Here is a 15,234-nt window from a genome sequence, read left to right as displayed (position 1 = left end):
ATACAAAGTTGTAGAAGAGTGAGTTTATTGAATGCAATAAAATATTACTCTTCATAGTAGCAGCATGGTATATATCCATATAAAACAATGCAGCTGCTGAAACAACTTCCCAATAGTAAGTATAACATCTTAGGCTTTCTTTTAAATGAAGCCCATGAACTTTTTAGATCGTTATATTCCTCTAGTTAAGGGTGCAAAACAATTAAACAATGTCCATCATCCAAACATTGCTTTCGAGAACTGCATTGAATTCTGATCGGAAATCTGGGAAATTTTCATAGCTTTCAGCAATATGCAGAACTTTCCCACAGGTGTGCCCCACGGGTCTTCTCGTGAACTCTGTCATTTCCTGGAATTCCTCAGGAATGGTGTCTGTAACAACAAGATCAGAGCCAGTGCAAAACCGGAGAAACTTCTGAAGCTTGACTTCATCCAACTCTCTGATGAACTTTTTCAGATGACTTGCCACTTCTTTCTGCTTTGGGGTTAAATCAGTCGCAAATCTCAGCAGTTGGCAGACTTTTGGTTGCAAGTCAGAGCACAATTTGTTCAGTGCTTCAGGACTGATGGAGATATGCTGAAGAGTAACCTCCCTCCAGCAGTCTATAACAAACATGGGCTTTTGGACCAGCTCTTTGTGTGCTATTTCCAGCAGTATTGTGGGAAAGGTTTCAGCTGTGATTCTCCTTCTACAGCCATAGCTGTCAAGTACTTCGACAAGATCATCTAGGTCCACTTCAGAAAAGTCCTTCATTGCTTCCATCAACACATCTCGTTCCTGGCTGCTCACAAACTGCAGGAAATGGGCTTTCGCATCACTGTAAACACAGTTAAAAAGCACTTGTTCGAGGAAGGGAAATGCAAGTTTGTTTGGGAAATAGCAACAATCTTGGTAACCTTTAACAAGGATTCTCCCAACTGCTTTCCACTTTTCCTCAGGAAAATCATGGCGGATGAATGGCACTTTAACTATTGTACCAAGGGTGCATCGTTCATAGAATTCTTGCCAGAAGCAGCTAAGAACATCCCTCAGCACTCCAGATCCAACACCTGCTTCTTCTCTATTATCTGGTAATATGCGTTTCACATTCAGTGATTTGTTCAAGATGGCGTCATCAGAGAAAGCTGTAATCATATCATTCAATGTGTCAGAGTAGTGAACAGTTATTGTCATCGCATCTGGTGGATCAGGTGGACTGAGAGGCATAGCTGGACCATCGTAAATCAATGTGACCTCTGTATCTTCCTCTGCATCATATGTGGGACCAAAAGTAATTTCTGAATCAACAGAAATGTCCAAAGATATGTAGACTTCACTTGATTCAACTGTGACCTCCTCAATTTCTGCAGAGTTGTTTTCACTGCCATTGTGTGACAAAGCCAAGACTTCCCCTGTCGTTGTGCTGGCGTCATCTTGCTCATCTTTTCGCCTTGTTGCAATGTAAAAACGCAACAACGTCAGTTTTGCTGCCTCGTACATATTGCCAATGGACTGGCAGGTGTCATCAGTGAGGTAATTCTGTTTGAAATCCCACACCTCAAACTCGAAGTCCAATTCAGATCCTTTAGGAGAAATTCCACCAGGGAAAAACAGTTTTTTTCCCTCCTCAAGAATGTCCTTTAACCCAGCTTCTGTGGACATTTTAACCTTTCTGGTACCTCCTCCCTGCTTCTCCCTCACCTGTTTTGCTATTTTTCCATCATTGTGTATCCATCCAATCGCAACATTTCTTGTGGTTTTCTGCCTCTTAATCTGTTGTATTTTCGTTTTTGAGGCAGTGTCCCCTTTCGCACTTTCATTTCTGAGTTTTATTTTTTCACTGAGTTTTTCCAAAAGTCCGTTTTTTCTTTTTAATGGGGGCTGTTTTGTCTTGCAAAAATTGAAGAGAGCAATTCGGTCTCCATAACAGGGGATGAAATTGGCAAGACTTTCATCATCCATCAGTGAGATGACGTCACTATCAATCTGCACAAGAAAAACAGCAAAAAAAGACAATCAATTAAAATATAACAGAATCACAAAGTATTGTAAGTATTATAAAATTGTAAATAAAATACAAACTGACAAAAATGCTGCAACTGTTACACGTTGAAATATATTAATAATTTGTGATGTACATATATGCCTAAAAATATTATTTCAAAACTACTTAGATTTAAATAAGCTTAATGAGTCTAAAATTAGATTCAACACATTCGACAACAAACGACAGCAGCAGCGTGAAGCATGCGAGCAATATAAGAACAAGAAATATAATTAACAACCGTGTTATAGACTGTGTTGTTGCCCTAGTAGGTGTTAGTGGAGTGGAGTGCACTGATATTAGCGATGGTTAAGGGAAGGTTTTTGTTGGCCAACACGCTTGACGAAGCATCGGCGAGTGAGTGTGACGGGCGTAAAATAAAATGCACGCACCAAACGAACAGTTGCCTTCATTCAAGTTCCCAATATATTACAAACACACTCACATCGTCACTGACACCTTGGCGGCGATGACTCTAGAACATTAGATACGTCTCTTTTGTGCGCTGAACATGTGAATGTCTGCAAAATAAGTCACCAAAGACAGGAGATTACTGGCTCATATGCATGTATGTTAATGGCACGATGGTTAATAGCGTCAAGACGTGCTGGTTTGTTCAAATGTTGTCTGTTTGTTCAGTGATCGCACAGTTTCTGTTATTTTACAATCGTATATTTGACTGATTTAATGAAAGCAATGTTGTGAATGAGGAGCGGTGTCTGCCTCTTCCTTAATTACCGGATCGCTGGCTCCGTCAAGCAAGCAAAGGGGCTGGATGCAAAGTGTCGCCGAGTTCTACAAATGTTATATGACGTCACCATGACGTATCTGGACTGTCTCTTGAATACTTTTGTCTGAAGGAACCAACGACTCCTAATCTGCATATTCACGCGGGTAGATCCCATCAATGTGATATGAATTAGCAGCGAAGCTACAAGCTACATGGAGCATTTCCTTTAAGTACTCAACAGTCACCAAATGAGGGCAATATGTTACTCACCCTCTGCTCCTCCATAAGTGAGATGATGTCCTCTGAAACTCCTCGACTGCGCAAAAAGTCACTGGTCGATGACATGTTGTCTCTTCACAGCTACACAGCGATCTGACGTTTCCCGCCCCACAATTCATTGCTCAACGTCACAAAGTGAGAATTCTGAGATTAAAGTCAGAATTCTCACTTTAAAGTCAGAATTCTGAGAAAAAAGTGAGAATTCTCACTTTAAAGTCAGAATTCTGAGATTGAAGTCAGAATTCTCACTTTTAAGTCAGAATTCTGAGAAAAAAGTGAGAATTCTCACTTTAAAGTCAGAATTCTCACTTTAAAGTTAAAGTTTTCTTTACTGGCCCTAATCCTCTTCCGTACTTTTTCCATGTTTTCATTTGATAAGTAGCGAGCACCGGCTCCGCCATCTTCAATCCACCGTCCACAACCTGTGACCACGCCCCCCGGCGACTGACCTACTTTGGCGACGTGTTCGATCCGGGCAGGTGGCAACTAACCACTACCTGAGCAAGCTACCTGCTACTGACGACTGGTGCTACCGCGACTGAAAATTGGCGCTCGGTGTGGTCGTATCTTTATGCAGCAGGAGTCCAGACCACTACACCATGGAACCAGTCATGTTGACTTTGGAGTGGTTCTTGGACAGTCCTTTGTAAAACTGGTGTCATAAATCCTGCCGTCTTGACAAAGTGTTTAAAATCAATGTTTCACCAGTGAGGCACTGCTGGGATTTGAACCCAGGATCTCCTTTTTACGAGACAGGTGCTTTTACCAAGTAAGCCACAGCAGAGGAGGAAAAAAAAACCCTCTAGTCTTAGAGATCAAGTACAGAGAGTAATGAAAAATTCTTCAACATGGGTCCTGGGTGGTGTGTGAACAGTTGTGTCTGGGTAGAACAACATTTGCTGTAAGTAATAGTTACACCTTCCGGCAACATGTCTGTGTCACTTCCAAGGTAATTTAAGATATGAGGTTCCACCGAGATTTGAACTCGGATCACTGGATTCAGAGTCCAGAGTGCTGACCATTACACCATGGAACCACTGGTGGCTGCTGTTCTCCAGTGAACATCCAGTATATCCAGTGTTAGAAACTCTTGTCCTTTCCTTGAGTGGGAATCCATTGCAAGCCATTCCAATCTCAGGCTCCAATTTCTTCCTGAATTCTTAACCTCAACCTTAATCCACAAAAATTCATGTGAGGGGCAAAGTTAAATGAGGGTTCCGGGTTTGATGACTCGCCGTGAAAACCCTCTCTGTGTGTGTGGAATGCATGTTTGCAGGCGCGAGATGTATGAACGGGTGGACGTGTGCACCACCGTGTGGACTGCAAGGGTATTGTCGTTTGGCTGTCAACGTGAGTGTGTTATCTGTGTGCCACCTGAGTTATCAAGCTAATTGTGCACGATTTGTTCATTTTCATTGTGTAATAGAAATATTCTCAGAAGTTGAAAGACACAAGCGAAGTTGCATCGTGCTGCATTGTGTCCTGTCAAGTGTCGTTTTCTGGGTTTGCAGAAATAAAGAAAATTCAACATAGCACCCTGAGGATTTCTTGAGTGCCATCTAAGTGTGTTACAAAATGATTTGTTTGTACTTTTGAATGAAGAATGATGTATCATTTTTATTGATACTTTTCAAAATAAAATAAAACAAACAGCAGGCCCTCGGTTTGAACCTTGCTCTAGGATGGAAAACTGGATCAGGTTCCCATTTTAAATTCTGTCGATAATACAAATCATGTCCTGCTCAGTTCAAGCTCTGCTTTTTTGACAAAAGATGGCTTTCCTCGCAGTTGTCTTCACCCAGCTCTTCATCACATCTGTGTAGCCTGGTGCATGAGGCTAAATCTGAGGGAATGAAGTCTTTCCAACCACTTTCATTCAGGTCCAGTTTGTGCTGTTGATGCCAGTGAATGGCAGGAACAGTTTACATGACAAGAGCTGCGTTCCTCCACATGGATACTAGCTCAGTGATGTCTGATGGAAGCAGAGTGGCGCAGCGGAAGCGTGCTGGGCCCATAACCCAGAGGTCGATGGATCGAAACCATCCTCTGCTATGGAGATTTTTATATTCTATTCTAATGCTATGGGTTCACTTTCATTTGTTTCCTTTGGAGTGTTTGAGAAAGCATTGCACCATGAGGTTTCCTCTTGCTGCTACTGGCAAGAGCTTTATGAAGGAATGTCCAAGAACCACTCCAAAGTCTGAACACTCTCATGGTTCCATGGTGTAATGGTCAGCACTCTGGACTCTGAATCCAGTGATCCGAGTTCAAATCTCGGTGGAGCCTCAACTCAACTTCCTTTGAAGGGACCCAAACGTCTCCCTATTACTTACGACAAATATTGTTCTACCCACACGCGACTGTTCACACACCACAAGAGCCATGTTCAAGAATATTTCATGAGGTTTTCATTACGCTCCGTATTTGATCTCTAAAGGTACGTTCACACCGCGGGCGACACGACTGATTTGCATACAAAGTCAATGGAGTTGGGCGATTAACGGCGATCAGCGGCGACCAACATGGCCGCGACACGACTGGAGTGTCCGATGCTACGCGATTTGAGCTATATATGCCGATTCCGGCTACTCAAGATGACACGACTGGACTACTGCGACAGTCGCAGTAGTTCAATTTTTTGAACTGCTGCGACCAGTCGTGGCGCATTGACCAATCAGAGACCAGATCCGCGAGTGATGTGTCCCGGAGGAGGAGAAGCTAATGGCTGCGGAGTCCAGAGTGCTGACCATTACACCATGGAACCTCATATGTCCCTCACTGAACATCAAGCAAATCCAGTATTAGAAACTTTGTTGCATAGACCTTTATTCTATTTCTGTGATTATTTTGAGTCACATTAATGTTGATAAAATAACTTTAAGCAGGGACGTAACACAGTGTTAAACCTATTACCAATGGAACAGCTAGTAGTTTTATTTATTTTTTTATTTGTTTTCAACAGAACGGTACACACAAACAGGTGATGATGAATAAACAAATAAAAATACAGGCACATTATGGCAATATGAGGCCAGCAGTTCAAAGACAAAGTATAATAACCTGTAAGAGAAACTGCATGATGACTTAGGGACATATATAGAGCTTTTATTGAATATTTTGACACTGCTTTTATGCTCTCAAAGTGTCCGTCCATCGATTTTAAAATGGAGCAAAGACCAACACAGTGATGTATTATCACACTGACCGTTCGGCTCTTAACCGAACAGTTGCTGGTTGGATCCCACCCAGGGTCCATGACGATCACCCAGACAGCCATATGAAGCTCACCTTCATCGAACTTGAAGATTCCATGTGCATTGGTGCTGTAGACGTTAGCAGAGCTGCCTTCCAAGCAGTTGACATGGGTTTGATTCCCACGATACAACCATTACCAATTCTATCCAGGAACAACCAAAAACACTGAAAGCGGCCACAACAACCTGGAGCTGAACACCCAGAAGACAGTGGAGATGATCATAGACTTCAGGAGAGTAACAGTTTCTCTGTCCCCTCTCATGTTGGCTGGTTTGCCCATTCTTATTGTGGACTCCTTCTGCTTCCTAGGAACCACCATCACTGAGGACCTCAAATGGGAGCCAACCATCAGGTCCCTCATCAGGAAGGACCAGCAGAGAATGTTCTTCTTTAGGCTGCTACGAAAACTACGACTGCCGATGAAGTTGCTGGTGGAGTTCTACACGGCCATCATCCAGTCCATCATCACCTCCTCTATCACCGTCTGGTACAACAGCACCACCTCGAGGGACAAGAGCAGAGTGCAGCGATCCGTTCTGCTGGGAAGGTGATCGGTTGCAGACTGCCAACTCTTTAGGACACCTGGACATGGACTGTTTGTTCCTCTTCCCTCTGGCAGCAGGCTACAGTCCATCCTCTTTTAGTCCAAAACAAGCTCTTACATTTGTAGTGAAAATGAAGGGGAAGGAATGATCACAGACGCCTGCGTCTAGTGACTATTACAAAGTAATAAACCTCAAAAAAAGGGCACCTGCTGAGATAAGGAACCAGATGCTGCTCCCCTGGTCTCTTGACCCTCATCCCTCCAGGGAAGATCCTTCAGAACACTGTACATAGTTCACTTCAAGTCTGACTATGATTCTGGGTGGATTGAATGAGTATAAATGAATGAGTGAATTATGTTATTGTTGCAAATAAAAAGTTTGACAATGTGGTTTTGTGACACAGAAAAAATAAAAATAAAAAGCACTATGCAAAGTTTGTGAGAGTGCTCAGTTATCCAGGTCATCACGCAGCAGAGGTCTGAATCAGGTCAACTGGACTAGAAAGAGTCAGAGAAAAGGTTTGGCCTCCTATCCAGAAGGCTTCGTCAGTTCTAATGTGCTGGGTTGGAGTTCAGGCTTATATTAGGCCAGTTGAATGGGCAAAGGTGTTGATGGACAGGGGTGGGACCAATCCAGTGTGATGGGTGGCAAGAGTCAGCATTATGACAATGGAGATGTGCTTATTGGTCCCCGCCCATTGGGGATGGGTGTTGATGGTCCATTAATGCAAATGCTGAATGTAACCCAGGTGGGAATTGAGGCAATTCAGATGTTGACACCACACTGTACAGGTGTGAAGGACCTGTCCATGCTGAAAGGATGAAAGATGGTGTCTCAGTCCTCCACCTCTGTTTAGAGAAGCTTTTTCCACTTTGACAAAAATGGCCTCTTTTACTCCTCTTTCAAACAATCTGTCGTCTTTTGCCAAAATGCGGACATTACTGTCTTCAAAAGACTTTCTTGTCTTCTCGGTGTAGGTGTTTCAAATGGACAAAAGACAGAAAAACGGCTCTCATCACGATGTTGTTGTGGCCGAGTGGTTAAGGCGATGGACTTGAAATCCATTGGGTTGTACCCGGGTAGGTTCAAGTCCTACCAACAATGTTGGTGTGTGTTTAGGATCCTTCGGTCATTTTGAGTCTGAGGAACTGTCACATGACAATCGTGTTGTTCCTTGGGCTGGAATATGCCGCATGAAGTGATGTTGTGTCCACCAGGAATCGCTCTGTGGAACCGTCACGTAACATAGTGTGTGTGACTTCATTGGTCTTCTTCAACCAGACTGTATGTCGTGACAGTCCAACAATTGAAGGCAGGGTCTGATCTTTTCATGCAGTTTCCTCAAAGTATTGGGTAAAACCCTTTGAATGCAGAAATCAAACATTCCAGTCCCCTGGGGAACGTACGGGCCGACAGCACTGTGAAATCACCAGCCCATCACCTGCCCTACTAACCCTGAGGTTCGTCACGGAACCAAAGTGGATCTTCTTCCCAGGGTGGTCTCTAACCAGCAGCCTTTCCCACAACAGCCAAACACACTGACCAGTTACGGCACAGAGACATGAGAATGAGGATCTGTACAAAAAGAGAGACACTTTGAGAGCAGGAAAACATGAAAACCATGGAAATTGAGTGATGAATTGAAGTTACACAACAAACTCTGCTGCTTCATAGATACACATCTTGGGAATAACAACTCTGCACTTGTGATGCAAAGTTGTTGACCACACAGGTTACATTGAACACAATAACAAGCCCAACAAGAGCAGGGCATCAAAAAATTAGTAAAAACTCATGTTGTTCCTCTCCACGGAAATCTTTAGTAAAAGGCGAAAGATTTATACGATCTGAAGAGAAACATGAGTGAACTACTGACACTGAACCAGAGAAGGAGCTGTATTCTTCCACATCAACCTTTAACTCATGGTGACGCCCTCTGCATCGTGCGTGTCTCACAACATGATGAATTAAGATAAAGTAGGGAAGTCATCCATGGAAAAGTACTACACAAGATAAAAAGCTACAACGTAAACTCTATGAGCAGCTTGTCCACAACACTCAAGATATTTGGGCTTCAAACATCAAGTCAGTCTGGTAGGACTCGAACCTACGTGGGGAAACCCCAATGGATTTCTAGTCCATCGCCTTAACCACTCGGCCACAACAACACTGTTTCCCAGCCACTTCATCAGTAATTTAGTTATGGGTCATCTCTTCCTCATCTTTCAAGCAACAATGATGATGGCTGCTTTTCAAGCACTTGACCTGGGTTCCATTCCCAGCCACTGCACATACCTCATTCCATTCAATCGTGATTCAGAGAACTGGTTTCTTCTGACCAGTCACAAATCCACTGAAGGCACGAGTGATGAAGGCCATGGAACTGAAATCCATTGGGGATTTCCCCCGTAGCTTCGAGTCCTACCAACAACGCCAGGCGGAGATTGGTTTTTATCCCATTGAGACCTATGTGTTGGTCGTCCGCGTCCAGCCTTAATGGGACATTTGTGGTGTTGACAGTTGAGGCACAAATATTCTGCCATCCATGGTTAGATGGCAAAAACAATTGGCAAAGCCTGAGAATTGAACCCAAGTCAACTGTATGGAAGGTTGCTACAGTTTACACAAGAACATCACTGCACAGATTCCTGTCAAGGAACTTTCACTGTCACAAAGAGAAATCGACAATAGTGGATTTACAAACATGCGGTGAGATGGTGTTTTTGGCCGACTGAGTTTGGCTCCTCAGCTTTTCTATTTCTTTAAGTCCATGTCAGCACAAGAAATGTATCTACTCAGTTCCACTCTGTCCATAAATGGATGCAGCGGTCATGTCTGAAATACAGCAGTGTGAGTGTTATGAATGCAGGTTGGAATACTTGAGCTTCGTTTGTAGTTGTGGCTCTGTGGAACCGTCACGTAATGTAAGGCGTAATTCCATGGGTCCTCATCTGAGCAACTCAACCAGCAGCTTTGCACAGTGGCAGTATCGTAGCCTATGAGGTTAATCCGAGGCGCGATTATTGCCAGTTGAAAACTTACCTTAAAGGTCTATACCCCGCCTTGACCACTTGAAATACAGTTGTTACGGCAATTTTTGATGTCTCTGTGGGGACGTGTTTGCTGTTGATGTAACATAATCCAAAAACTCCTCACTCCTGGACAAAATGGGAACCTGCCGAGACACGCCATCATAATCAAGCAAGACTGTTTCCGATGCCATGACCGTCCAACGCGTCAAGAAACTGTCCTGTTCAGCATCTCCAGACGGGGTCTGTTTGCTGAGGAGAGTTGCAAACCGCCCTTCACTGGTGTGGAACTGAGCAGCAGCTCTGTGTCCAGCATGATCTCAGTGCCTCCACTTCTGGACATGACGGGGGTCTGTGTCACTGTTCATCACCAAAGTGGGAAAACGAACATTCTTCTCACTACTGGGCTGTTGTTCTTCTGTGACCCGCACCTCAGATTCCTTTATTGGTATTAATGCGACAGAGATGACCATCACACACTGATGCTTCTGAAATGTCACTCTGGCTTATACAGTGCTCTCTATGTTCATCCACTATACACAAACACCCATTCACACACAGCTTGACACACCTCAGGGAAACAAGGCATTTAAGTGTCTTCACTTTCACCACTCACATGAACATGAATGACGCATTCTAAAGCTCTTACGCAGCTGGATTCAGAGTCCAGAACACTACACCATGGAACCAGTCATGTTGACTTTGGAGTGGTTCTTGGACCATCCTTTTTAAAACTGGTGTCATAAATCCTGCCGTCTTGACCAAGTATCTGAAAAACAATGTTTCACCAGTGAGGCACTGCTGGGATTTGAACCCAGGATCTCCTGTTTACTAGACAGGCGCTTTGACCAACTAAGCCACAGCGCCACGCAGGAGAGGAAAATAAAAACATAAAAACCCTCTAGTCTTAGAGATCAAGTACGGAGAGTAATGAAAACCTGATGAAAAATTCTTAAACATAGCTCCTGTGGGGTGTGAACAGTCGAGTTTGGGTAGAACAATATTTGCTGTAAGTAATAGTTACACCTTCAGGCAACATGTCTGAGTCACTTCAAAGGTAATTTAAGACATAAGGTTCCACCAAGATTTAAACTCGGATCACTGGATTCAAAGTCCAGAGCGCTAGAGTGGTTCTACTTGCCAGTAGAAATGCAGCAAGAGGAAACCTCATGGTCCAATGCTTTCTCATGAACATGTTGTTGGCAACACTTGGATTTGAACCCTGTAACATTAAAACAGGATATGAAAAATGTTCATAGCAGAGGATGGTTTCGATCCATCGACCTCTGGGTTATGGGCCCAGCACGCTTCCGCTGCGCCACTCTGCTTCCATCAGACAACACTGAGCTAGTATCCATGTGCATTGATTTGTATTGTCGACAGATTTAAAATGGGAACCTGATCCAGTTTTCCATCCCAGAGCAAGGTTCAAACCGAGGGCCTGCTGTTTGTTCATTTAAAAAAGTGTTAATAAAAAAGATACATCGTTCTTTCAAAAGTACGAACAAATAATATACAAACACATTTGCGCCATCCAATTACTAAAAATAAATTATATATCTTCCATCCCATTTCTCTCAATGGGTAATGATTCAGAAACAACAGAATAGTGTAGTTAATCAAACAAATTTCCATGTTTCACATTTTGTTTCATTTTCTAAGGTTTGTCTTTCATCAGCGATTCTACTCAACAGAATCGTAGTTGATGACTATATTGTCGTCCATTAATGAAATCAAACGAGAAAAAACTAAATCTAAATCTTCCTTTTTCAGAAAATGAAACAATGATCTGACATGACACATGATTCACATTCACTATAATACCAACTCTATTTTGATATTAGACAATATTTCGTCTATCTTGCAAAACTGAGGGACATGATTGAAAGATTAGTATTAATACCTTTCAACATTCAATATTCTGTTCTTCCTGTCTCAATTCTAGTTTTCCACTCTGTCCACATGCCTTCTTTGATGTCCTGCATGACTAGAGCCGCCCTCCTGGTCTCAGAGCTCCGCCCTTCTCTTCCAGTTTATCGATCAGCACTTGTGCGATCATGAATCCTGGGACGTACTCACAAGTTATAGAGTTTATTTTTCTGATCCCAGACCTCCATACTGTAAAGTGAGGTTATTCAATAAACAGTCCAGAGGTCTTTGAGGTTCCTTTTATTTCCCGTACTCCAATCACTCTCGTGGTCTGTAACAACATCTCTTTATGGCAGTCCCTGCCCCCTAAGTACCTGATTGACATGTCGTAAATACCATGACACACATACATGGGACCTTGTTCACTTTCTTTGTCACATTATTTAGAAAGATGGGTTGTTTCAAGATCTTCAACAATGTATCGCAGTCATAGCTCACCTTGTTTAGGGGGTATCTTCGTTCTTCAAGTACTTCCTCGTGGAATTCATTTGTTTTTATTAAATGTGCTTCTTTAAAAGACACATATTTTCCCATTATTTCACAACCACAATATTTCCTTAACTTTCTTTTCAAAACCTTCTTCCATATCTGATCATCCTCCTGTTCCAAGTATTTTGTCACTGTTCTGACCCTTATCACACTTTTCTGATTCTCCAAAGTAACGAGCTTGATCCTCCATCATCATCCTCATGCTCTAAAACCTCTTTCCTGATCCTGGCTCCCTTCCCATCCCAAATCATGTTCCTGATCATATCACTGATTCCTTCATGATGTTTTCTGTCCTCACATTTCATCACATTCTTTTTTTTTCATTTGGTGACTAATTCCTGGTATTGATTTCTTTCTATCTCATTTTCCTTCCCTAAATTTACTTTCTGAATATTCTTTCATCACCAGTAAATCTAAGACCTGAAGTCGGTGTGTTCTCATCGCTGAAATCCTGAACATCACCTCTGGTTTCCCAAAGTTAATCATGGCACCTGATAACTTTCCAATAGTGCTGAAAGACTTCACTGAAGTGTGTCTGTTAGCTGACACACTATTAGCTAACAGACAGGTTCCACCGAGACTTGAACTCAGATCACTGGATTCAGAGTCCAGAGTGCTGACCATTACACCATGGAACCACTGGTGGCTGCTGTCCTTCAGTGAACATCCAGTATATCCAGGATGAGAAACTGTGTTGTGGAGACCTTTGCTATTGCATTTCTGTGATGGTTTAAAAGTTATGATAATCTAAAATAGCTTTACTTTGACAACCACATGCTCAAACTTTTGTTTTCCTTTTCACCAAGCAGCTATGTAACAATGTTAAACCTATTAGCAATGGGACAGAGGAGGAGGAGGAGGAGGTTTTTTTTTTTTTTTTAATAAAACAACATTCATAAACAGATGATGACAAATACACAAAAGTAATAAATACAGGCACATTAGTGCAATTCAAAGTGAGTCCGTTCAAAGACAAAGTTCCATAATCTCAGAGAGAAATGGCATGAATCATAGACAAGAGAATATGTCATTATAGTCAGAGAGTTCTTTTAGCTTAGAAAAAAATAAAAACATTTTACAGGGTATTAAAATGCAAATTGAAGTTTCAGCATTAATTGAAGAATTTGACAGATTCAGGATAAATGCACAATTAATGTATTGTGTTTTCACAGAAGGAGCAATAAGTATCAACTCGAGTAAATTTAGAGAGGAGCAACTTTCCTGGGTAGATGTTATAATATTTTAAAGCAAAGTTCTCCAATTTTGTTTGTCATGCAAAATTGAAAGGGACAACTCACGTAATGCACCAATTTATGTTATTGAACTGAGAGTGTTTCCTCTGGGAGACATTTCGCCATTCAGTGTGTTTTCTTATGAGTATTTCTGTATTTCGCGCTTTCAGTTTTTCTTAATGCTGAAAGGGATTTTTCGAGAATGATCTCTTCATATGTTAGATTTCAGGATGACCATGGTGGTGAGGAAGGGGACGAGGGCAAAGGCAGAGAAGAAGAGAAAGTAGTAGGTATCGTGTAGTTATCTTCCGGTCCACATCAGGTGCAGTCTAAGTGGAGCAGCGCATGCACTTACCACTAAACATCAGTTGGCAGAACTCGCGCATGTGTTTTGCTAACTCATAGTTGCAGCACCGGCATTTGTGGAACACGTCGGGCTGGTGGACAAGTCTTCCTCACTATAGTGGTGCTTTGCATGTTCATTTGGAGTGTTCCATGAGCTTGTATCGGCATAATATTGGTGGGGTAAAGCGCTTGCTGCCATACACCAACTCCAGGAGACATTGTGATTGAGAAACTGAAACAGGCATCGGACGTACACAGTGTAATAAAATGTAAGATTTCCGTTGTTGGCAGGATTCGAACCTACGCAGGGAAACGCCAATGGATTTCGAGTGCGTCGCCTCAACCACTCGGCCACAACAACATGTGTAACCAAAGTCATAGGACTCCTTTCCACTGCTTGTCTGAACATCCATTGCAAACCATTCCAATCTTGTTCCAATTTCTTCCTTCATCCTCCACCTCAAACTTAGGTTTATTACTTTGTAATACTCACGAGACGCAATTCCTTCCCCTTCATTTACACTGCAAAGGTAAAAGTTCGTAGAACAGATGCTGGAATAAAAGAAGAATAAGCAACGTCAAGAGGCCTCTTAGATTAAAAGTCTAATTTATATAGCTACAATAATTCCTTCAAATCTATAAACTTTCAGATTAAATAGAAAGTTTTGGTCTTGGAGATCAAGTGTGCAGTGCAATGAAGTTGTGGAATGTGGCTTCTGTTGGGAATTGTGGTGTGTGAACAGACGAGTGGCTCGAACAATATATGGCATCAGTTACAGGAAGAGCTTTCGTCAACATGTCAGTGTGACTCCAAAGCAAGTTTCAGGACATGAAAACTGAGGCTCCAAAAAGATTTGAACTCAGATCACTGGATTCAGACTCCAGAGTGCTGACCATTAGTGTTGTGGAACTTTGGAGTGGCTCTTGGACATTCCATCATAAAACTGGTATAACCAGTAGAAATGCAGTGAGAGGAAACCTAATGGTCCAATTCTTCCTCATCTGACAGCCGAGGACAAGAAGCTGTTCCTGTGTCGGAGGTTCTGTTCTGGATCGACCGTAGCCTCCTACTAGAGGAAAAAGGGACAAACAGTCCATGACCAGGGTGAGAAGGGTCGGCTCTGATCCGACCAGCATGTCTCTGGGTCCTGAAGAGGCGGCAGAATGCTACCGATCACCTTCTCAGAATGCACGCTGCAGTCTGCCCTGTTCCTTGGGCGTGGCCCTGCTGTACCAGGCAAACATAGAGGTTCCACTCAGACTTACTCATGGTGCAGAAGTGACGCTGAAGTATTTGAAGCACAAAGTAGAGTCAACGGAAGCCTCATGAAGGCACTCCACCACCAGTCACAGCACCATTTCAGGACAGGAACCTAT

General features: G+C 42.7%; 1 protein-coding gene and 7 non-coding genes across 8 annotated transcripts; 3 read left to right on the top strand and 5 right to left on the bottom strand.

Annotated features, from left to right (window-relative positions):
• Positions 1-53: 53 nt before the first annotated feature.
• Positions 54-3,150, bottom strand: LOC128767522 (uncharacterized). Its single transcript, XM_053879630.1, has 2 exons — positions 3,025-3,150; positions 54-1,966 (listed from the first exon to the last, which is right to left on the bottom strand). Exons 1-2 carry the CDS (start codon positions 3,097-3,099, stop codon positions 203-205), a joined length of 1,839 nt encoding a protein of 612 aa, XP_053735605.1. The 5' UTR covers positions 3,100-3,150; the 3' UTR covers positions 54-202.
• An 847-nt stretch (positions 3,151-3,997) lies between these two features.
• Positions 3,998-4,069, bottom strand: trnaq-cug (transfer RNA glutamine (anticodon CUG)). Its single transcript has one exon. It is a non-coding gene; the product is annotated as a tRNA-Gln (tRNA).
• Positions 4,070-5,247: 1,178 nt separating this feature from the next.
• On the top strand, positions 5,248-5,319 carry trnaq-cug (transfer RNA glutamine (anticodon CUG)). Its single transcript has one exon. It is a non-coding gene; the product is annotated as a tRNA-Gln (tRNA).
• A 2,536-nt stretch (positions 5,320-7,855) lies between these two features.
• Positions 7,856-7,937, top strand: trnas-uga (transfer RNA serine (anticodon UGA)). Its single transcript has one exon. It is a non-coding gene; the product is annotated as a tRNA-Ser (tRNA).
• A 649-nt stretch (positions 7,938-8,586) lies between these two features.
• LOC128753079 (U5 spliceosomal RNA) lies at positions 8,587-8,699 on the bottom strand. The gene has a single exon (XR_008413827.1). It is a non-coding gene; the product is annotated as a U5 spliceosomal RNA (small nuclear RNA).
• Positions 8,700-9,802: 1,103 nt separating this feature from the next.
• On the top strand, positions 9,803-9,948 carry LOC128753075 (U4 spliceosomal RNA). Its single transcript, XR_008413824.1, has one exon. It is a non-coding gene; the product is annotated as a U4 spliceosomal RNA (small nuclear RNA).
• A 707-nt stretch (positions 9,949-10,655) lies between these two features.
• On the bottom strand, positions 10,656-10,729 carry trnat-agu (transfer RNA threonine (anticodon AGU)). Its single transcript has one exon. It is a non-coding gene; the product is annotated as a tRNA-Thr (tRNA).
• A 2,117-nt stretch (positions 10,730-12,846) lies between these two features.
• On the bottom strand, positions 12,847-12,918 carry trnaq-cug (transfer RNA glutamine (anticodon CUG)). The gene has a single exon. It is a non-coding gene; the product is annotated as a tRNA-Gln (tRNA).
• Positions 12,919-15,234: the final 2,316 nt, after the last annotated feature.

The sequence above is a fragment of the Synchiropus splendidus genome, chromosome 1 (assembly GCF_027744825.2).
Source record: "Synchiropus splendidus isolate RoL2022-P1 chromosome 1, RoL_Sspl_1.0, whole genome shotgun sequence".
In the NCBI taxonomy this organism is placed as follows: domain Eukaryota; kingdom Metazoa; phylum Chordata; class Actinopteri; order Syngnathiformes; family Callionymidae; genus Synchiropus; species Synchiropus splendidus.
The sequence above is the reverse complement of the archived record's forward strand: the minus strand, read 5'-3'. Positions and strand labels throughout refer to the sequence as shown.